Source organism: Solanum stenotomum, chromosome 8 (assembly GCF_019186545.1).
Source record: "Solanum stenotomum isolate F172 chromosome 8, ASM1918654v1, whole genome shotgun sequence".
NCBI lineage: Eukaryota > Viridiplantae > Streptophyta > Magnoliopsida > Solanales > Solanaceae > Solanum > Solanum stenotomum.
This window is the reverse complement of record NC_064289.1, coordinates 25,094,969-25,119,317: the sequence shown is the minus strand read 5'-3', so window position 1 is coordinate 25,119,317 and position 24,349 is coordinate 25,094,969. Positions and strand designations below refer to the sequence as shown.

The 24,349-nt window shown below is 31.8% G+C and overlaps 1 protein-coding gene across 1 annotated transcript; it reads left to right on the top strand.

The window, feature by feature from the left end:
- The first annotated feature begins 7,305 nt into the window (after positions 1-7,305).
- LOC125872908 (uroporphyrinogen decarboxylase, chloroplastic) lies at positions 7,306-14,344 on the top strand. Its single transcript, XM_049553702.1, has 6 exons — positions 7,306-7,554; positions 9,927-10,048; positions 10,614-10,724; positions 10,907-11,095; positions 12,112-12,237; positions 13,666-14,344. The coding sequence occupies exons 1-6, from the start codon at positions 7,443-7,445 to the stop codon at positions 14,179-14,181; spliced, it is 1,176 nt and encodes a 391-aa protein (XP_049409659.1). The 5' UTR covers positions 7,306-7,442; the 3' UTR covers positions 14,182-14,344.
- The last annotated feature ends 10,005 nt before the right edge of the window (positions 14,345-24,349 follow it).

Below are 24,349 nucleotides of genomic sequence, written 5' to 3'. Positions count from 1 at the left end.
AATACATCAGCCCAAGAGTGACTTTCAATGTTGGTATTACAATAAGTCCGGCCATTCTAAAGCATATTGTTCAACTAAGCAAAAAGATGAGCAGAATCATGCAAATTTCTTAGAGAAATCAGACGATGAAAGCAAGTTATTCATTGCTCATTCTCCATTTACTAACATTCTTGATAATGTTGGAATTATTGATAGAACGTGTTTGAATCATATGACCAACATAAGGTCTTTATTTAGAGACCTCGATGAGTCACGAAAGGTGAGGTTCGACTTGATGATGACAAATAAGTTCAAGTTGAAGGCAAATATACCATAACCATCAAGACAATGCAGGGTTAATGTAAACCTCCTCAGTGATGTTGTTGCAGACAAACGCTCACCCAAGGTATGCGGTCGTTAAGTAACTATAAAATGACTAGAATTCACCTATCGAATGTGAATTATTTAAACAAGGAATAGAAATCCAAATTTGAAATTATGAACTAACTAAAATAAAAAGAAATGAAATAGTGAACTTCAACTTAGGAAGAACGTATTTTTATGTTCTCAATGAGATAAAATCAATCTAAAGTTATGGGCTACGTAACAATCTTGTTGTGTTCTTCAACTGCTATTGAGTAATTTATCTAGTTTATTGGTTGATAGCAGTGGCGGAGCCACCATATCTTTAGGGGTTCATCCGAACCCCCTCCAGCGAAAAATTATATTATTTTTACATGGTTAAAATATTTTTTTAGGTATATATAGTAGATGTCGAACCCCCTTCAGCTATTTCATGTGTCTATTTCTTCAGATTTTGAACCCCTTATCGAAAATTCTGGCTCCGCCACTGGTTGATAGGGTTTATGCTTGGAAATAATATGTTGAAAAGAGAAGTTGAAAAAATAATTGAAAATATAGTTTAAAGTCTCAAACTTACTTCTTTGAATTTGAAACAGAGTCACCACTTGATATTTTAAAGGAAATGAAGAAAACCTTTTATGAAATTTCAAAAAACTTAAACATAATTTTTTTTCAGAATTCAAAGATCCGGGTAATGGTTGCGATGACACTTAAAAGGAAGATTTTACGCACTTACAAGTGTCCACAAACATGTAGTTAACAACAAATAAATCTTTTTGGGCTAATTTTAATTGATTAAGGAAAAACTTGTCTAGTTTTATTAAGGGAAATGATAAGTCAAGGTAAGATTTGAATTAATTCGAAAAGGAAAGCCTTTCTTTTGAGTCGTGAAGAAGAGTCCTTTTGAATTCATTTTTAAGAACTTAAACAAGTGATAGGCAAATTTGATTAATATTCGAGATTCGATAATTGAACAATTTATTAAGAAGTAAAGAGACTTTAAGAATAAGTTGCAATGACAAAATTTATTTAGATTACATTCTAATAGAAGTCAACAATAATTATATTACAAGACATTACAATAGAAATAGGATGGGACCAAATAGGATGACTAAAATACAATTTGAAATACTGATAACAAAATTAAAGCAAGGTTTACAAGGACCTGGAAATTAGATAATTTTGGGTCTTCGACCCATTTTAAACTCTAAGACACATTTTTAGGCATTTGGCCTTATACTAGTTCTGAATATGTGTGTTGCATGTGTGTCCCATACAAATAATACATATTGTATAAGTTATATTAAAATCACATTGTAATGAGTATTCTAAACTTTCAACCGAAAAATACAAGTTGAAAATGATGGATATATTTAAATGGCTTCTTTGTTGAGTGACAAATGATTATATATTCTTTTAGAGCTGCCAAATTTGAACAACCAAATTAATTTCGGTGTTAAAACGTATATTGACTCACATTTTTATACTATTAGGTGTAAAAACTCAATATATACATATGTTACCTAGCTAGTTTTACTTATAAACGATATTCTTAGTGAACATAACTGAAGAAACTCAAACTTTAAGAAAAGAGGAAAAAAGCTAAAGAGATAAATTATCATTGATTGAGTTCAAAGACTACTTAATACAGAGAGGAAAAATGATATATATAGATTCTTCCAATTAGTAACTACCATGACTAACTATCTAGTGGATAGGTTATTACCACTAACACAGTGCAATGACTACTTTACCCTTACTGATCTTAACAACCTGACTAACTCATTAAAAATAGCTTACATCTTCATATCACAACACTGCCCTTTAAGCTAGGTGGTGCAAAATGTCTAAAACTCTATAATGACCCTCAAGGTCATTTCCTTTATTTTCCAATCTTTTCAACGTTTAGAGATTTTCTGTAGCGATTTCAAGTCATTTATGACTTGGTGGGACTAAGAGCTCGGTCTCCTGATCGTTCGTTTGAGTTTGTGCAAGTTTCGTGTTTTGGAGCTTTTGAAGGATGTTGATCAAAACTTCAGATAGACTGTGTCAGAATGGAATTTTGACAGTTCTATTACCTTTGAAATGTTGATTTTTGTCTAGAAAGACCTTTGGTTTGTGTTTGGAGGTTTTTAGGATCATTTCGACCTTTTTTTGTGGATTTTAGCTAAAATGGGACCATGTGGTATGGGGCCACTTCTTACCAAGACGACCTCCAATGATAGTTTCTATGGTTCCGTTCAGTCCATGACGTAGAATTTGATGGGGTAAGGTAGTTTTTTGGGCCCACGGGGTCTCTGATGAATCTGGAGCACCCAATCGAACATCGGGCCTTAGCTGATTTTTTTTTTGTTTACTGGTGCCTAGCATTTTGTTTATCGCGGTCGTGACCCTTATAAACAATTCTAAAATTTCAGTTTTTTCTTCAATGCGGTTTCCAACCATTGGGCTCGCTAGCGATGAACGATTTTCAAGCCTTTTAAGATTAGTCCCCTATGATTTTCAGTCTTCTTCCCTATTTTTAAAATGCAATTATGAGAGCGATAGACCTCCGTTTTGGGTGATTCGATTGGCATATTATCCGAAATTGATGTTTCCACATATTGGAGTGATTGGAGAAGTGTGCGGACATCACGATTTATTGAAAATACTTGCAGGGACAAAAAAATTGGAGAAGAAATTAAAAGCCTAAAAACTAATAAAGAGAGTAAATTCAAAAATAATAATAATGAATGCTTGCCTCTTCAAGTAAGCGACAATATTGGAGAATATTTAAGCCTACTCGAGGTCTTTAAAGGAGGTAGGGGTGTGCATCGATCGGTTTGATTCGATTTTATATACTATCGATTTGATTTATCAATTTTTTATTTTTAAATATGTTAAACCAATAAGATATTTCTTATCGATTTTTAGTCATTAATGATTCTGTTTTTTATTTACCCAATAAGAAAATGCTCATAAAATAAAGAAAAATTACCTATATACATATTTTTATTTACCATATTTTCTTTTATTCCTTACCATTCTAAAATATTACAAAATCCCTTCTTTTCCCCCAAAAACCCAATCATCCGGATAAATAAGTCCTCAACTCCCATACCCACGTTTTCCATTCCTATTTTCACTCCTTCAATCTCTCCCTATTTTCACTCCCATAATCTCATCGGTTATTTTTTTTCAATTTAATTCGAATTTCAAATCTTTCTCTCTCCAGTCAATCAAACTTAACTTCTTGAATAAGGTAGTTTTCATCTTCTCCATCGTACAATTCTTCCTTGTTTTTTTTATTATTTTGAATTATAAATTTCTTGGTACATATATATGATGTTCCTTCTTTTAGTATTGGGATTACCCAATTGAACCTATCTAACATTGATCGCGTTTATGATTTTGATGATGATGATTGGACTGAAAACAAATCCAAAAGGTTGCATGATCCATTAACAATGACGAATCAAAATATTAAGAAGCCGAAGTCGAAGAAGGATGAAATTTCATTTTCTAAGGCGAATGTGGGAAAAAACCCCAAAAAGGATAGAAAAGTTGCATTTGCAATTTCTCGATCCACACTGCTCAAGGCACACATTTTCTATATATTTACTGTATTTTGATGTTTAGTATTGTCTTTATAAGTTGTTTCAAAATTCTAATGCATTATTGATAAACTGATGTTCTTGTATTTCTATGTATCACGATTTAAATGTACTAGGTTGATATATAAAATAATATGAATCACCAGGACAATAAATTTTTTGAAGAATCGGAATGAATTGATTGGTCGTCATAGGATACACTACATAATGTATCATTTACATGTATCAAGTTCTATAATATATCTTCAATCTTATTCAAATTTAAAAGGTATTGACAATACCAAATCAGTTGTGTATTATGTATCTGCACTCTTTAATGTTTGTACAGTCTTCTCCAACTAAGAAGACTATGTATATATTACCCAATAGTAATCTTGATACACAAACTATAATGTTGTATAATTGGAGCACTGTGTATCACGTTAAATAATAGGTGTATGATACATACCAGTGACAATGTTGACTACTTCATTATGTATCACATTATGATATTTATCTTTTTTAGCTTTTATATTTCAATTATTATGATTCATTGTGCAACACATTGATGCAATTTTCTACTACATCCGGAAGAAGTCAAAACTTTATATTGACAACCAATACAAATACACTTTATTAGATGTCTGAATATCTCAATAAAATCAAGATATTCATGATGTATCTGCTCAAATTTTTGACAATTTGAAATCAAAATTCAAAGAATTTTAGATAATTTGGGAGAAGAAATTTGAAGTTTGAATTGTTTCTAGCTGTTACGCTTTGTGAGAGATTGATTAGCAAGGACAACAAAATAATTGTGTGATTGAATTTGTTATTTAATTTTACATTTTTTTTCTTTTTAAGCATATAAGAAAAGAATCTTATATATCAGATGTTATATATCAGCACTATCCCATGTATAGATTTGTTATTTGATTTATGAATTAACACTGTCTTATGGATCACTCACAAATAATTAAGCTGCAATACTTCACAAACATACTAAGGTAGATAAATAGTAAATATCATGCCACTTTCTTGATCAGAAATCATACATTAAAATTAATATTACATGTATTTGATACATATTAATGACTAACGTGTATCACACGTATTTGATACACATTAATGATCATGATACATTCATACAAATTACTGTTAAATACTCATTCTTTGTCAATGATACATTCATACAAGTTTACACTACATGTATTTGATACTTAATAACTATCGCACAGTAATGTATCGATCTAAAATCAAACACTTTACGAACAATTTATGCTTCTCTAATGTATCTGGTAGGATTACAGTACTTGGTCATTTTTACTAAATATTTTAGGAATAGTAATTTATCACGAGTAAGATATCTATCTCCAAAAAACAAATCAATTTTTATTATCTTGATACATTTATACAAATTAATGTTACATGTATCTAATATGTAATAACTATCACACAATAATGTATCAATCTAAAATCAAACACCTTATGAGCAATCTTTACTACTTTAATGTATCAGGTAGGATTACAGTACTTAGCAATTTACTAAATATTTTAGAAATAGTAATGTATCATGAGTAATATATCCATCTCGAGATCACAAATTAAAAAATCGAGTACACAACACAATACATGTAATTCCATAGCTTTAATTATCAGATCTCTTAATCCTGAAGTTAAAGTTATAAATAGTAATGTATCATGCACAATTTTATGGGTAATGATCTATGAATACATAAAAGTTGATACATATAAATACAATCAGTTGCTCTATCAATGTTGTATTAATCTACTTTTCTCGTTTCTTTTACTCTGCAGAAGAAACAAGAGTTCTAATTTGACATTTAGTATACAAGTATATAATCAATGTCGATAGAGGAGGAAAACGCCATGGAGGCGGCGGCAGCGGCGCGAAGAGAGACTGAGAGGCCTCAGAGAAGCTCAGAACTTCTTCAAACCCTTGAAGATGATAGTGACAAGACTAGCGAAGATATTCAAGATGTATCTTCTCGAAATTTTTTATAATTACTACCGTCTTAATGGATTATCGGTTTACCTAATAACTCAATGCTAAAAATTGAAACTGAATGGATAACCCAATAATTTTTCTTTATAAAACTATTAAAAACATGTTAACCCAATAACTCAATAACGTTTTTTCGGTTCGATTTCCGCACACTCCTAAAAGGAGGTATATGATGAACAATAAGCTACCATAATTGAAATATTTTAATCCCTACAAAGTTAAAGTGAGTAACAACAATTTTAATCATATTTTATACTCCCTCTATTCCATTTTATATAATATAGTTTGACTTGATATAAAATTAAAAAAAAATTGAAAATTATGATCTAGCTTTAAACTAAAAACTAAGTACTAGTTTAACTCATAAAAATAAGAAAAAGAGAAAGAAGTGTGAGTAGTACAAGTGGAGCCATGGAAGAGTCCAGAACCTATTTGAGCCACAAAGAGATAAAATTGATCAAAATAAGTCACAATTCTAAAAAAGTAACTAAAATAAGCTTAGTGTAGTTTTTTTCTTCCGTTTTATCCAAAAATATAAACGGCAAACGTTAGTCTGTTAACGTCTATATTTTAACATAAAACATAATTTTTTTTCCACTTATAAAGTGTAATTTTTTCTTACACTTTATAAAGTATAAGTTTTTCGGACACTTTCTAAAGTGTAGGATTTTCTTACACTTTATTAACATTACCAAAATCTTTTCACTTTTATCTTCTCAAATCAATTTTTAAACTCTTCACTACTCTCAATCCAACAAATCAATTGACCTCACAACAAAAATTGAATTCTCGAAAGATTGGAGCACAACCCGACAACCCAACCAGTGGCGTACACATGATTTTTCATAAGCAGTGTCACATTTTAAAATAAAAAATAAAAAATAATAATATTATATTAAAAATTGATTTTTTTTAAAAACATTTTTATGTGTGTAGCGACATAAATTTGAATTGAAAAAATTAACTAAGAAAGAAAAAAGTGTTATTGAGGTTCGAACCCCCAACAACTAATAAGAAATTAAGATAACCTGACCAAACGAGCTACGCCCCTCTTTGGTATAAGGAGTGTCACTTTATTTTATATAACCTTTATTTTTTATTTTGATTTTCAGTGATTTATACTTATTTAATAAAATTTTCCTACAAAATCGTGTCACGTGAAACACCTAATCCACCCCTAATTATCAACAATCCGAACCTACAATTTTTTTAAGGTCTTTATTTCTTTCATCTTATATTTATTGATCCATGATTTCAAAATTTTCACGAATTTATATATTAATCATGGATCAATGAATATAAGATGAAAAGAAAATAAATATTTAAAAAAAATTGTAGGGTCGGATGAAGGCCCATACAGATTTTCCTGTCATCTTATCTCTACAAAGTTATCTCCTTTGTCAACTACTCCAATTTCCTTTTTATCTTTTCCTTTCGCCCAAAACCCAGTTTATCAACTCTTTCAAATGCGAAGCAATTTCCTGTAAATCCCCTTGGAAATCATGTCTTGTATTTACAGCTCAGTCTCCTCTTTCTCAATTTCATCTAAATCTGCATTTCCATCTTCTTCTTCTCGCTCTAATTTCAAGCCCAGAATCTCTTGTTCCGTTGGAGGTAATTGTTTCAACCGCTTTAACTTTAAGCTAATTGCTACTCTTATATTCTTCATTCTTCAAATGCAACTTTGTTTCACCAGATCAACGCCTTTCTGTTTCTGATTGCTAATGTCGTCTCTATGTACTAATTTCTTTCGATTATTTTAAGCTTATTAAGTTATACCTTAGTTTGTTAAGGCCTTTTTCGAATATGCTTCTGAATATTCGTCAAAATGGTGGCATTCTTAAAATTTGGTTATGATCAAAATTAACTGAAGCTGAAGAGAACCTATTTGTTATTTAGGCAAAAATTAAGTTTTAGTAGTAGTTACAAATTTCTCTTCCATTGTTTTACTTGGTATTTTCTCCTCCGAAACAGATCACTTTAGTGTCCTGTTTTTTTCTTTTAAGCAGAATTTTTTTGAATTAGCCTGAGATGGTTCTGTTCATAAATGTGATACAATAATATTTTGAAGGGCTAGTAAGACTGGGTAGAGCTAAATTACTCGCACGTAGTTGTCTCAAAAGGCATATAATCTCTCCCAATGAATTTGGTCTTAGCAAAGAAAAGAATACAAAGGAAACAAATGATTCATATAGGTGATAGATACCAATTTGATGGAATTAAGACTTAATGAGATTAGTTTTAGTTTGGTCACTGCATGGATATTTGTGAGAATTAGAGTCCTTGATTTTCCATAAAAGACAAACAATTTAGCACTGGAATGAACGTGCCTGATTGAGCAATATGGAAACTCGATTATTTTAAGCTTATTAAGTTATACCATAGTATGTTAGGGCTTTTTTCGAATATGCTTCTGAATATTCGTCAAAATGGTGGCATTGCTGTCTTCAAATTTGGTTAGGATCAATTGACTGAAGCTGAAGAAAACCTATTTGTTCTTTAGGCAAAAATTAAGTTTTAGTAGTAGTTACAAATTTCTCTTACATTGTTTTACTTGGTATTTTCTCCTCCAAAACAGATCACTTTAGTTTCCTGTTTTTTTCTGTTAAGCAGAAATTTTTTGAATTAGCCTGAGATGGTTCTGTTCATAAATGTGATACAATAGTATTTGGAAGGGCTAGTAAGACTGGGTAGAGCTATAGTACTCGTGCATAGTTGTCTCAAAAGACATATAATCTCTCCCAATGAATTTGGTCTTAGCTAAGAACAGAATACAAAGGAAACAAATGATTCATATAGGTAATACCAATTTGATGGAATTAAGACTTAGTGAGATTAGTTTTAGTTTGGTCACTGCATAGATATTTGTGAGATCAGAGTCCCTGATTTTCCATAAAAGACAAACGGTTTAGCACTGGAATGAATGTGCCTGATTGAGCAATATGGAAACTAGGATGCATATAGCAAAGTCCTTTTTGCCTGATTGATACTTTTTTTTTTTTGTGAATTCTAGTTAAACAACAAAACAGAAGCCTAGTCTTATACAACCAAAGAAAAGTGATCACATATGGAGCAAACAATGTCATAAAGCTTCTAAAAAAGCTACAAAGAAAGATGTCAAAGTTTGTGTCTTTAAAATAAATAATACACAGTATAGTTCCACAAGGACAAAACCTAATCTGGTACTTGTTTTCCACTAAATTCAAGCATATAGGGGCTTTCCGTTTTAAGTTTAAGTGTCATTATGTGGTGGTCTATAAATGCTAACTCCAGTTTTTATTTACTTGATCAAGAAAATACTCCCTCTGTTTCAATAATGTGTATTACTTGTCAGTTTTTACTGATAAAAAATGGATGCTGTTTTTCTATATTTTATAAGTTCTGATTTCAGATATTCCCATTTTACCTGGAATGACACTCCCTTATAGGAATGGCTTGCCATGTTTACCCTCAATGACACTCCCAAAGGGCTTATGTTAGATTTAACGACCATGGGGCTATCACAAAGTGAGAGTAATAGGAAAATGCTAGAGAATTAGTTTGAGGGAAAATTGCTAAGCAAGCAATACTTTAAGGGACTGTAGTGCATTATAACCTATTCTCTTAGATGAAAAACATATAGAAGTATTGCATACACCTTGTTCCATGTTTTTGGTGATCAATTCTTCAACTCGGTTGAAAATTACATATTTGTCAAACTTAATGAGAATTGATCATATTCATCACCTAATATATTTTTGTAACGAGCTAAATGAATGAGCATTATCCTATTCTCGAACATTGAGCTATTGAAAGTAAACCTACATATTCTTTAGATTGTCCTTGCTTCTGAATCTGTGGCTAGTGTCTCTTGTGTTACTTTAGCACAAGTTAGGTTTATTGTGCTTATCTTTCATGACTTGAAGCCTACTCTATTTTCCCATTTTAAAAATAGATTTCTATTCTGTTTTCTGCATGGTCATGTGATTGATGTGCTTTTAATTCAGGAACTGTTGCTGAACCAAAAACTATAAATGCAACAGAGCCTCTGTTGCTTGATGCTGTTCGGGGTAAAGAAGTAGAAAGGCCTCCTGTTTGGCTTATGAGACAAGCAGGGAGGTACATGAAGGCAGGTTTATAGTTCAATTTTACTTTTTGCATATCCTGAACTTCTAATCTGTGAAATATCAACTACATACTGTGTTACAAATTTGACTTACTCATGTAATTGGAACTGCAAGAGATGATGTGTTTTGTTAAAAAGAGTACTTTGCATAAATGGCTATGAATAGAAAACTCAAACATTGTCTGTATGGAAAGACATTAATTCTCATATGCCTTCTGATTGATGTACCTAAAATGCATTTCTATTACTGATCAGCTGCTTGCACGGGGATGGAATGACCAATTCTTTCTGCTTTGTTTGAAATTACGACAAAAAAGGCTGGTGAAAAGAAAAGTTTGGAACTTGTAAATCCTATTTGTTGGATGTTTCAACACACTTCAACTAGAAATTCATGACTTTTCAGTGATCATAAAGCTTGAGAAGTTCCAATGCTCGAGTTCTGCTGCGTTGGTTTTTTTATTCTATGTTAAGAGTTTTGTGGCTTGATTAGGTGGATTTATCGTTACTCCTGTTTGATTTTCAGATCTTTGTATTTTGCATCTTATTATTCACCTTTTCTTTTGTGTAGAGTTATCAAACCTTATGTGAGAAGCACCCATCCTTCCGTGAGAGATCGGAAAATGTAGATCTTGTGGTAGAAATTTCTCTGCAGCCATGGAAAGTATTCCAGCCTGATGGGGTGAGAAACTATGCAGTCCTATCTTAGCATGTGTTGGTGTTGTGTATATTATTTGGTGTTTCATTCTTTTTACTTTTACCTAAGAAGAATCCCCATCTTTTGATGTCCTTTTTACAAGCTACTGTTCTTAGCTCTATTGATGTTTATTCTTTCGCTCTTAATTTTTTTTCTCATGTTTGCAGGTCATTTTGTTTTCAGATATTCTTACTCCACTCTCTGGAATGAACATCCCTTTTGACATTATAAAGGGGAAGGGTCCTGTCATATTTGATCCACCAACAACACTTTCTGATGTTGAGAAAGTCAGAGAATTCATTCCTGAAGAATCAGTTCCATATGTTGGAGAAGCATTAACAATTTTGCGGAAAGAGGTCTGGATTTCATGTCTATTTTGTTACTTTGGAGGTTATTTGTTAAGAACATTTTCCTTCTTTTATGGGTGAAATACCAGAGGAGCAAATAAGCCTTACATGGAGTGATTTTGTTATCCTCAAACGAGGAAAAGCTTATTGCATCCTTCCGAAAATTCGTGTATATCATGTTAGGAAAATGTAAAAACTGCTTATGTTTGTAGTCTAAGATCTTCAAAGTTCAGGAACTGAAGGCCCCCAAGGCCTAGCTCAAGTGGCAAAAGGTGGAGGATTTGTGGCTTAGGTCGCAGGTTCAAGCCCCACACCATGCAAAGTGAAGCCCGGTATTCAAGTGGAGAAGGGTAGAGGGGCAGACCCATTATCCACCGAGTTTAGAAGGCTGTGATTGGTCCAAAAGGGCGGGTCACAGACGGATTTCTCGGTTATCAAAAAAAAAAAAAAAAAGTTCAGGAACTTAAGACCGCACCATGGCCACATTTTCTTTATATTTTATGGTATTATAGACACTTGTACTGCACATACAAACTATGATTAGTTTAGAGTCTCTTGACTGAAAGATTCAACATCTTTGATATCTCCTTCGGTTTTGAAATCCTTGCAGAAGATTTGTAAAAGTTTATTTCGTCCATTAATACACTGGATATGAAGTTTAAGATGCAGTGGTTTATATATTGATTAGTGATAGTACTGATTAAAACAAATAGTATAGATTAGTGATGGCATAAAGTATTAAGAATTGGTTGAAAAATTAATTTGATATAGAGCATGTCACATCAACTTTATTTGCATTCCTGAAAATTGTGAAAGTTATATATAAATTGAATAGTGTCAACCCTTCTGGGCCACCCTGAACTGGAAAAAAATGCCATAAAATTGAAATGGAGCAATAAACAACTTCAAGGCTTAGCTTGAATTCCACAATGTTAACACTCTTATTGCTGTTACCAACTTACTATCACCTGTTGTGCTATCATGTTAATTATATTAGAGTTTGTACTTTGTCTTTGTTATGATAGGTCAATAATCAAGCAGCAGTTCTGGGTTTCGTTGGGGCACCATTTACCTTGGCATCATATGTGGTTGAAGGTGGTTCCTCTAAGAACTTTACAAAAATTAAGAGATTAGCTTTTGCGGAGCCCAAGGTAATTTATTGATGCTACTCTATGCTACTAAGCCCTGCGGAGACAATCATAGTTTGTTAATTAGTTGGAATATATTATGTTTCCAATCCTGATCTTGTTGTTGAATCTTATTTTCCCTTGTCCTGCTTCCAGTATTAAGAAAGGTCAAGAAATGTTGATGGATACTTCACATTCTGTTAGATTTTGATTTAGTGCACGATTTAAGTCAACCATCTATTGCTTGGAGTTTCTCTCAAAAGCAGTTCCATTTTTTGATTTGGGGTGTCCAAGATTTGTAGATCCTAAGCCTATTTGCTGTTACACTTTTTCTCTGTTGAGAAATAGGGACGGGGTAAATATTTGAACACTTTCACTGGGGATATGATAACTGATGTACTCAATCGGCATGGGAGCATCATTCCTTTGACTTTTTTCTTCTTCTATTCTTCTTTTTTTTTTTTTTTAATGTGAAAGGTAGGGTGAGCGGTTGTTCCATTACCACCCAAAAAAATCACCTGAGGTTGGTTTGTTGGTTTCTAAAGATAGGTAATATATTGTTGTGTTCTTTCCCTTTCTTTAGTTTTCACTTCGCATGGTTATGGTTTGGCAAGCTCTGCCACTCAGCTCCGTAAAGTTTGGAAAAGTGGAAATTCATTGCTTATTTTGTCAAAGGACAGTCGATGTATGATGTTTTCCTTTGCAAACTCACAAGGTGAAGAATGCAGATTCCACTCTTCAAGCTTGGAACCAAGTAAATGCATTAGGAAATTCACCAAAAGGAAAAAATAATAAACAAAGAAAATGAAAGGACACTTTCTTTTGCTAACCCATTCTCTTGTCAGAGAGCACTAAATACGTTATGTAATATTCCGCTTGAACCCAATTTTTTTTAAAAAATAGGAGGCATGGAACATGTTCTATCTTGGGGAAAATAAGTTTTGATTCCTAGAATGTGAACTAAAAAATGATAAGTGATGGAAATAAGGAGCAGCAAAGGGAAATCGCACTCAGGGCACTTCTATTTGTCTAGTTGCTCGTGTGAGGTTTAGATTTCAGTTGCTTCATTTCTCTTCTTTTCTGCTGGAAGCTAATAACAGTAAGACCTGCATTGTTTTTAAACCCTGAGGGGGGCTGAATGCAGTCTATATGGATACCTAGCTGTTCTAACAGATTAGCCTTTTTTCTGTTGAGAATTTGCTTAACATGTTAAAACGACCCTGCACATCCATCCTCCACACCACTTCGCCTGGGAAAAGAAAAAGAGACATGATATACATGTTACTACACACACAGTATCTATCCTTCATGAGGTTGTATCAATGGAAACATGGATTATAATTGTAATCACTGGAACAAGATTAACTACCTGTATCAATTCTTTAAACATGTTGTTACTAGCTTAGATCTGCCAATTTATGTTTTAATGTTTTCAACTTTGTTGCTACACAGGTCCTTCATTCGCTGCTTCAAATATTTGCAACCTCAATGGCTAAATATATCCGTTACCAAGCTGACCATGGAGCTCAAGCAGTTCAGATCTTTGATTCATGGGCCACAGAGCTAAGCCCAGTCGATTTTGAGGAGTTCAGTCTACCATACTTAAAACAGATAGTTGAGGCAGTGAAACTAACCCATCCTGATCTCCCTCTGATTCTTTATGCAAGTGGATCAGGTGGCTTGCTAGAGAGACTACCCTTGACAGGAGTAGATGTAGTCAGTTTGGACTGGACAGTTGATATGGCTGATGGTAGGAGACGACTGGGTCCTAATGTGGCTATACAAGGTAATGTGGATCCTGGAGTGCTTTTTGGCTCCAAGGAATTTATTACCAACCGGATAAATGATACAGTGAAGAAAGCTGGTAAAGGGAAACATATTTTGAACCTTGGACATGGCATCAAAGTAGGTACACCTGAGGAAAATGTTGCTCACTTCTTTGAGGTTGCCAAAGGTCTTAGGTATTAGAAGCACATCAAATCACTATCAATTTTAACCTGTTCCATATTTCCGACAAGGTCTATCATTCTTCTCCTCATTTTTTCTCTTGTATCTAGTGATTCCTGTGAGTGAACAGGGAAACAAATATTTCCAGAGCATTTTTGTTAGAATGTGCATTTAAGATCTATTTGAGTCTGAAGTTGAAGCTAGGCTTTCTCATTGTGTATCTGAGTGTAGATTTTTGACTGATAGTAGTCTAGTTCAACTCTGAAAAACTTTGAAAGTTGAACTCACTGAACTTTTTGTTTGTTGGTTGCTGCTGTGTTCTCTCTTTTTCTTCTATCCGTCTCTGTGGTTTGCTTGCTCCCTCCCAGTTGTATGCATGAAGAATGTATTGGTGTATTGTTCATTGTATTCTTGATGAAGTAGGTAGTTGTCAGGTGTTTCTAGTGGGCTAAACTATAGGATTTTCCAGTAGTAAAGTTGGTATATTTTGCTGTTTTGTGGGTGTAGATGCAATATGGTACATACAAGAGTGAATGTATAACGAGGTATGAGAAATATACAGAAAATGGTCCACTTTTTAGGCAGCTTCTACCATCAGTATCCCATGGCTGCAACAATATACATCATCTAACTTAGCAAAAACTTTAATTTATTCCTGTTATGTTTGTGTATTGGGGAAAATTCTCATGTACATGTGGTGCTTAGAACAAAGGAACTCCTAACATTAGAGTGAAACCTGAGAAAGAGTTAGTATAGAAGCATCAGGAAGAACTTCCTTTGAGGTTTCATCGGTTAAGTACCTAGCCTAGATCGTTGCATATCCCAGGTTTGTTTGCATTAGAACCCGACTAGATTTGGATCGCACATTGCAAGACCCATGCAGGGGTGATCCCCACTAGATTTTCTCCATACACAGGACTCGAATTTAAATCTCTGATTAAGGGTGGAGCAGTCCCACCACTGCACCATAACCCATGGTTGCTAAGATTATACTTAACATGGCTTCCATAATGAAACCAAAGATTTAGTTTAGCGTGCTATGACTATAATAAATACTTTCTAAGCATTTAAAAAGATATTTATTTTTATTTTAACAAACTCAAGAACCTGATCCAAAAGAAATTACGTTATCTGCTATTTGGAATGTTTGGGGATTAAGCATATTCTATGTTGTTGTTTCAATTTTAAACCTTTTATTTTATTCGTTCATCTTTTCTCTTGGCAATAAAATTAATTATGAGTTTTCAAGTTATTGTCTTATGCCTTAAATAAAAGAACAAGTATTTATTAACATTTTCATTAAGGCTATTGTGATTACATTTAGAATTATCGAGTTACGATAATGCTTTCTCTCTATTTCCTTAAACTAATTTAGTATAAACTTTGTACTCCTTTCGAAAAATCATTTATTAAGTACTTATTTTATGAAGTTGCACAAGTATTCTAATAAATTTGGGGAAATAACTAAACGTTAATAAGGGTTTAAAATGATTTTCTTTAAAAACATATTGAAATAGTAAAAGGGAACGGTTCAGTTTGATTTTGAAATTAATTGATTATTAGTGTAGACATGTTAAATCGTTATAGAACCATTAAGATTTCGATTTATGGACTATCCGTTGTTGATCGTTATTGGTTTTTAAGTCTTTTAGACTTCACATAAAATATATCATTGAAAATCACTTAGGCCAAGGTGACAAACCAAATGAACCATATATATGGGGTGACAGATTGTATCGTGCTCAAAACCAAAAAATGAGACCTTATAGAATAACTCAAAGATTAGACCGTCAGAAATAAAAGTATGAAAACTAATTCTAAGCCAAGGACTCGATATACCGAATGATATAAATATAACTTATTAATTTACTATTCGATTATTGATTAACTCGTTAAGAAAAAACTCAAGCCGTTAAGAATTGATAACCCGATATAAAAAAAATTAAAATTGTTACTAAAACTGCAAAATCAATAACCCATTATCGATAAATCAATAACCTTTTTCCCGATTCAGATTATTGATTTCAATTCGATTTTGAATAACCCTAACAAAGGAAGGTTTTATTCATATAAATATAAAATGAATTGTATTTTTTATTTTCTTGTTATGATGTTGTTATAGTGATTTATTCATTTGTTCACTTCTTTAAATATCAACATCCTTTACAAAAAAATTATATACACCACTGAGTATATTTTTCTTATTTGATAAGTGAGAGTTAGCAAACAGCACACCGTCAACATGTGTGCTTATGCTGCTTGCTAACTCTCTTCATCAAATGGTATTTCATTTGCAGTATTTTTGTGCTGAAGTAGATAGATCTTCGCTGACATGCCTACTTCAGTAAGTGCATTTTCTAAAAAAGAAAAAAATATTTATTCTGTTAATTTAATTAGAATGAAAAAATTATGGGACTTAAGTTATATCTTTTAGTTTTAAATTTATATCGTATAATTATAGCTTTATTACTTTCAATGTCGTTAATATTTGTGTAAATTTTATAACTATTTTGAGTAAAAATCAACAGTCAATAAAAAAATATTTTAATTATGAACATTTCAATGAGCCTAGTCACATTAGATTCTTGAGAACTACTACAAGTATATATAACTTATTTTATAACAAAATTTTAAAATTATTTAATCAATAACATTAAAATTTATCAATATTAATAATATTTACCAATTATTTATTTTACACTTTATAAAATAATTTAAAAGTATTTAATTAATATGACTTAAAAAATAAATTTATATACAAATATTGATCCCGTGCAATGGACAAGTTCTTCATAACTAGTTGGAGTATTAAATGAGAGTTGTTGAGTGAATTGTTTACCCCAAGTCAGCTGTAAGATAATTAAGGTGATGTGAGAGTTTTGGGATAATTAAGTGGAAGAAAATCACCGACTAATTTGTTGGAAACTTGCTGGTTGTCACTCACTTAAGTTAAATCAGGCTGGCATGTCATGGACTCACGGGCTTTTCTTTGGAGGTGGATTTAAATGAATATCTTTTACCATAGTCACACAGGCAGATTCACATGTATTGGTGGGGTGCACGTGTGTTAACTTCAGGAAAAAAAAATGTATATATATGTATATTTATGTTGAAAAATTGGAAGAAATTAAGATATAATCAACAACGCATTCATGAGAGCGTAGAAGTTCCTTGTGTAGTTGTGTTGTTAGTACAATCCAAAGAAACCTACAAGACTTAGAGGCTAGAGTCATCTAGAGCTCTATTTTATTATTTTTATTTTAAGTTTAGCTTAGAGATCATATTTGATGATATACATAGATGTTATCGATCACTATCTAAAACACATAATCAAATACCATAAATCAATCAAAGAAGATATGGTAATCCATAGTTGACATAGTCACGGGGAAGATGGCTCTCTTTATAGCTTTCTCTCCATATATAGTAAATTGTAAATTAGGTGTGTGAGTGTTTGGATCTACTTCATTATTGGATCTATAAATAATGGCAGAGCCGGAATTTCGATGAAGGGATGTCAAATTATAAAGAAGTAAAATCGAAGTCAAGGAGTATCAATATGTAATATATATACATAAAAAAAATATTTTTAGTCTAGCTATACAGTGTAACTTTTTGACAAAGGGGTGTCGGTCGACACCCTGAACTTCATGTGGCTCCGCCACTCTATTTGTTGATGGTTGGAAAGTTCAAAACAGTGCCATTATTTAATTAGGTGAATCTAGCAAGCAATGTTCCGTACATGGAGGTACAAACTCTAATCTAATTAATGGATGGGGTATAAATTAAATTTGTTTAACATTAACAGTTTATATAGTAATTCGTGGTTAATTCATAGATAAGTTTAGGGTCCATATCCAAATTCATATTTTTCGTGCAATCCTTGTATGCTATTTCCTTTAAGTCGTTAATCTATCAAAAATAATTTATCTATCCTTAATAAAGATAGATTTAAAATTTGCATACATCATTTCATTTTTAAATCTTGTTTGTGGGATTACACCCGATGTATTATTGTTGTTGTTTGTTTGTTTATCATATAGTTATGTCGTTAATGGAAGAATAATTTTAAGCTTGAAAATGACATTAGGGGTAAATGTAATTCAACGCATGAAAGAAAGACATTTTTGAGTCATTTCTAATATATTATTTCAATAGGTGGAAGATGGAACAAATTAATTTGATCTAATATATAAAAAGAAGACATTTTTGAGCAGTTTATAATACCTTGAGGACATTTCTAACTCTTTTTGATGTTAAATATTAGTTACAAAATTATTTTTTTTACGCGAAATAGCAAATATCTAAAGTATAATATGTAGTATAATTATAGTTTCGATTATTTTTAATCGTAGCTATAGTTCACGAAATTTTGTTGTTCGATTTCCTAATTGTATAAATTCAGAATTTGTATACTTCGGTTCCTCATTATATAAATTCAGAATTTGATATAATTCAAATCTTGATTGTATAAATTCAGAATTTGTATATACTTACCCTAACTATTTGTATATGATTTATGAAAAATTCATAATAAATTACCATGTTTGTATATTGGCAAGCCAAATATACAAATGGAGTTTTGAAAAATTCCTAAATGTATAAATACATATTTTGGATATACTTATCATATTTGTATATTCACAAGCGAAATATAAACCGCTGCCTCTATAGGAAAGGGAACTATGGCTATTGAACGCAATTACCGAAACTATAATTATAGAGCCTTATTATGTTTATTATCTTTTTATTTCTGAAATTTTTCTACGAAAAATGCATGTTGTGCACGGGCCCAATATTTGTTCATACAAATTATTTTTTAAGTGGTTATAATTAAATAATTTAAAATCATCTCATTAAGTGTAAAATAAATACCCAATAAGTATTATTAATATTAATAAATTTTAAATGATATTGATTAAATAAATTTTAATTTTTTACTCTAAAATAAATTATTGTGTGTGGGGGGGGGGGGGGGGGGGNNNNAATTTCTTATAACCTTTTCCAAAAATGTCTTTACTGAAGCAGGCCCATCAACGAACACCTATCTAGTTCTGCTTCCAAACTCCCTTTTATATAATAATAGAAAATCTTTAAGAATTTCCAATGGAGCATGGAATACATGGTACTAAGGAGTCATTTAATTTGGTGTGATGTAGAGAAAAATAATTTCGGGACGAATTTTAGTACTTTTTATTTTTTAGCTTGGTTATAAAATGTGGGATAATTAATTCCATAATTAATAATTATATCTAGTTTCATTATAATTAATTTCAACATAACTTATTTCATTATAATTAATTTCAACATAATTTATCTTCAAACCAAACAAGCCTAAGAGTCGGTACTGTGACAAAAAGTCACACTTCACCTTTCAACAACACCACGTAGATTTACTCCAATTTTATATGTATTAGTATAATCACAATTTCCACCCAAGCATATGGCGATGAGGATTTAATTTATATTTACTAATAATGAAACAAATATGCTTTATAATATCAAGGGCTAACCCATCGGTGACCCTCTAAACTTGGCACGATCTTTCACTTAGACACCTCAACTAGGCTTTGTTCATTTAAGACACCTCATGTCACGCCCACCTGTGTCAATTTGACACTTGCTGCTGAGATGGCATAGCAAGTGTGATACACTCACTAGACGCGCGTGAGAGCCTCATTTTACCAAATTTTAATTTTTTTTTCTTCTTCTTCTTTCCCATTTTTTGGCTACCATTTTCCAAGCTTAAACTCTTTCCATGGTGAAATAAATTTGACGATGTCACAAACAAAAAGTGAATTCTAGCGCCCATAAATTTTAAGTTTAAATACTTTCACTTTTTTTGTTGTCCTTCTTCCTCCTCAAAATAATTTGAGAAAATCAACATAAATTTCAAGAAGAAAAAAACACTCAGAAATGGCAAAAAATCATATTTTCAATTATCAAATCCTACATTCACAACAAACAATTTTAGCGTTCCAATCCATTTGTATGCCTTCTCACATCATAATCACAGAAAAAGTCCAAATCAAATAAATAAGCTATATAATTTTTAGTAGAAAGTTTGGGACTCCATATTTATGTACAAAGAACCAAATTTTGACTTGTATTGACCCAGAAATCCAGCAAAAAAGAAACACAAAAAAAAAAAATCCCAAAAAGGTCAAGCAAATGCATTGCCACATTCACCAAATCAAGCATTCAAACATCAATCTATTAGAAGAAAGACGTTCTTATCTCACAACATTCACAAATTGACAAAAACAAGTAAAAAAAAGCTTCTTCTTTTGACACATTTGGGTGGGGAAGGGTCGGGGGTGGTGGTGGGTGGAGAAGAAAATCTGAGTGAGAGAGAGAGGGGTGGTAGTAGAGAAGACAATTGGGTGGTGTGGGTATAATTTTCTTTTTATTAAAAGTGTTTTTTTTAAAAATTATTTAGTTAAAGAAATGCCACATGTCAATGAGTCATTGGTAGTTTTTTACCTACTCAAGATTCATCATTTAATAATTTTATATATATATATATATATATGCCACATGTCTTTATTTAATTCGTCACTTTGACATGTCATCAGCGAGTGTTTTACACACACCTTACAAATTTGGCAGATTGTCGAAAAAGTGTCAAAATGACACAGTTGGGCATGACATGAGATGTTTAAAATGAATAAAGCCTAGTTAAGATGTCTAAGTGAAAGATCATGCCAAGTTTAAGAGGCCACCGATGGATTAGCCCTAATATCAATGCCATCAATAATCAACCAGACATTATTTGTCTTATTTTCCACGTCCTATTTTTTCTTTAAGTGATAATTATTTATAATTACCTTTTGAATAAGGTGAATATTCTTTTTATATGTTCAATGTATTAGAGTTAGCATTAGGTACACTCAGACCAACGTGTAATAGGGCCAGTGGCGGATCTATGAAGGGCTGTGGGGGTGCCACGCCACCCTCAAACTTCGACGGAAACTCTATATATACATAGGTATATATATATATATATAATATTTATATAAATATAAAGCGTGCCACCCACAGAACAAAATTGGCTTGTGGTGCCACGGTAGGAGGACAACTTTAGAAGGTTGATATTGCGGGTTCGAATCCCATTTGGCACCCACGGACTCTAAAACCTGGATCTGCCACTGAATAGGGCTGCATATTGGTCGGTTCGGTTTGGTTTTGAAGTTTATCATTTTGGCTTATTGGTTATTGGTTTGTAGAGATGTTAAACCGTTATCAAACTATTAAGATATTGCTTATCGGTTATTGATTTATCGGTTTTTGATCGTTATCAGTTCAGTTATCGATTTAACAGTTAAGATTTGACACAAAAAAAAAACATTGAAAATCACTTAGAAACAAGGTGACAAACCAAATGAACCATGCACATGAGTTCACAAGTTACATCTTGCTCAAAAGCAAACATTTTTACATTGTAGAATAACCAAGTGTTTGAGACAACCAAAAATAAAAGTAGAAAACCAAACTCTAAGTCAAGGACTTGATATACAAAATAGTATAAATATAATTATATAATTTACTATCGGGTTATCGGTTAACCCGTTAAGAAAAAACCTCAAATCATTAAGAACCGATAACCCAATAAGAAAAAAAATCAAAACTGCTAAACCAATAACCCAATACTGATAAACTAATAACTTTTTTTTTATTCAGGTTATCGATTTCGGTTCAACAATTTTGAACATCCCGAGTGTGCAATGCCAAAGCGTGTCCTCCGCACAATATTTCTTACCCCTTATTTTACGACCGCTGACTATTTCAAAATAATACTCATCTAACTATTTGTCTTCCTTAATAAAATAATAATAATAAATAATATCTACTTCCACCATATAAAATCCTCAAATCTTAGTCTATTAGATATCATCACTACTGAAAAAACTCTTACTACCAATTTCCTCTTCAAACCTTCAACTATTGAGAGGAAAAAATAAATTTGTTTGTTGCAAAAGAACCAATTTATTCATGGCCAACGCTAAGTTATGTTGCAATTTCACAACAATTCTAATAATTTTCCTAGTGATATCAACTACTTCATGCGCCAGACCATTGCTGAATAAAGGCCTTTCATCATCGTCTAGTAATGTTGAGTTTAACACAAAGACCGTCAAGAATGGAGATTTGAACTTACTATTACATAGGCTTCCTAAAGGAAAAGTACCAGCGTCCGCACCCGGTAAGAGGACCAACAGTAACAACAACTAACTAAGGAGATTAATTCAATGACTATACATCCATTTATTCATTCTTTTCCCTCTTCTATAAGTTGTTCCCTCAAGTTTGGCTCAATTGTAAATATTACTATACCCAATTGTATACAAGGATATATATGATAGAGCATTAAGTAGAATCCATGAGTATTGATTTTGTTTACAAATTTTTACTCCATTGAAACATGTTGGACTTGTTTGTGGGGAAATGTATACTAGCACTTGTTTGTGGAGAAATGTATTCTTGTTTATACTCTAAGCCTCCAAGGTCTTGTGAATTTGAATTTATGAAGGTTTTAATTATTATTATTTAGATCTGAGTTGTTATTAAGTTCATTTATTTTTAGATCTGAATTTAAATGAGTCTGAATAATTAAGATCTTCAAAAAAAAAATTAAAATTCTTCATATCCTTAAAATGTCTTTTCAAGAATTTCTGTAGAAATGTTAGGATACTTACTTTATTCATTTATTCGATATCGCCATTGCCCATTATTATCATTGTCATCATTGCCGCCCATCATTATAATATACCATCACCCACAATTATTATCCTATATGTTAGAATCACCATTACTGTCAATCACTACAATCATTCATCACCATCACTAGTCACTACTATTTTACAATCATCATCATCACTAATCACAATTACATCATAACAGTTATCAATCACTACTGACAATCACCACCATCAATCATCACTATATATCGTCAATCGTAATTATAATTCACATCGTCATTAACTATTACTATCATCCAACCTACCAACAACCACCATCGCCTAACTGCACTACATCATTAGACAATACCATCCTAAATTGACACACCCACAACCACCATCACTGGATATTTCCACCACTAATCATACACCATATAATTTTTTAAGAATATTTTGTTGATATAATATTAGATTATTAGTTTGAATTTAATATTTGTTAATTTTTAAATAAAGACAACTTTTATACATTAAAATGTTAGCAAAAAAATATCTTAATTATTTAGCATTTAAATCTTAACACAAGATGTTAATATTCAAATATAGGAGTATATATTTAAATTGAAATTTAATACACATCTTAATATTTATTTATGTATTCAAATTGAGATATACTAATCTTGATAAAAATAATTTAGGCCTAAAACATGCAAATCCATTGGCTAGAATTATACTAGAGTATTAATTAACATTGATAAATAAAGAGTGCTAGAAGTAGAAAGTTGATGATGTTGAATTTGATCAAGTCAAATATATACTACGAAGTCATCAAGCTTGGACTCCCAAAAATAATATTATATAGTACTAATTTTATTTTATTTTATTTTTAAAAAAAGAGAGAGAAAAAAAGAACAGTCTCCTTTATTGCGAAGTCAACACGCTGATCTCAGAAGAGGACCATTTCATCAACTCTTTCACATGGCCTATGTGACATCTCTAAAAAGCCATCAGATTCAAATTATTTCTTTAATTAGCTATATTTCTATCCTCTTCAATCTTCATCTCCCCTGTTGGGTCGAGGTATTAAAGTTGTTGGAACATTTTTGTTGCCAACTTCTAATGGATGGTGTTTATTTTCTATGACTTAGAGAAGACAATAACATATTCAGTGGAATTCTATCCATTACAGGTGGGGAACATAGATCATATTTTACCTCTCATAGAGGTAAGGACATTGTTTCGAGAAATTAATTGAACAAAGTCTTGGTTGGATTGGAAAAACTTCAAACGATCGACTACTCAACTCCTATATAAATCATTGAATTAGTACCATAGAAGTTGAGAATCAAGAGAAATGATATAACGAATGAACCTATTCCTATCAAGTTTTTATCTTTGTTATTGTTTTTGAGTTGTAAATTGAAATAGTTAGATTCTTGTAGCTCCAAAATAACATCTTAATTACTACTATATTTTTAATTAATTGTATTAGGTGTTGTTTTGTGTTATGGGGA

Coding starts and splice junctions, on each gene's coding strand:
- LOC125872908 (XM_049553702.1), top strand. CDS start 7,443: ATGTCTTGTATTTACAGCTCAGTCTCCTCTTTCTCAATTTCATCTAAA. Junction 7,555..9,926: donor AATCTCTTGTTCCGTTGGAG/GTAATTGTTTCA, acceptor CTTTTAATTCAG/GAACTGTTGCTGAACCAAAA. Junction 10,049..10,613: donor AAGCAGGGAGGTACATGAAG/GCAGGTTTATAG, acceptor TCTTTTGTGTAG/AGTTATCAAACCTTATGTGA.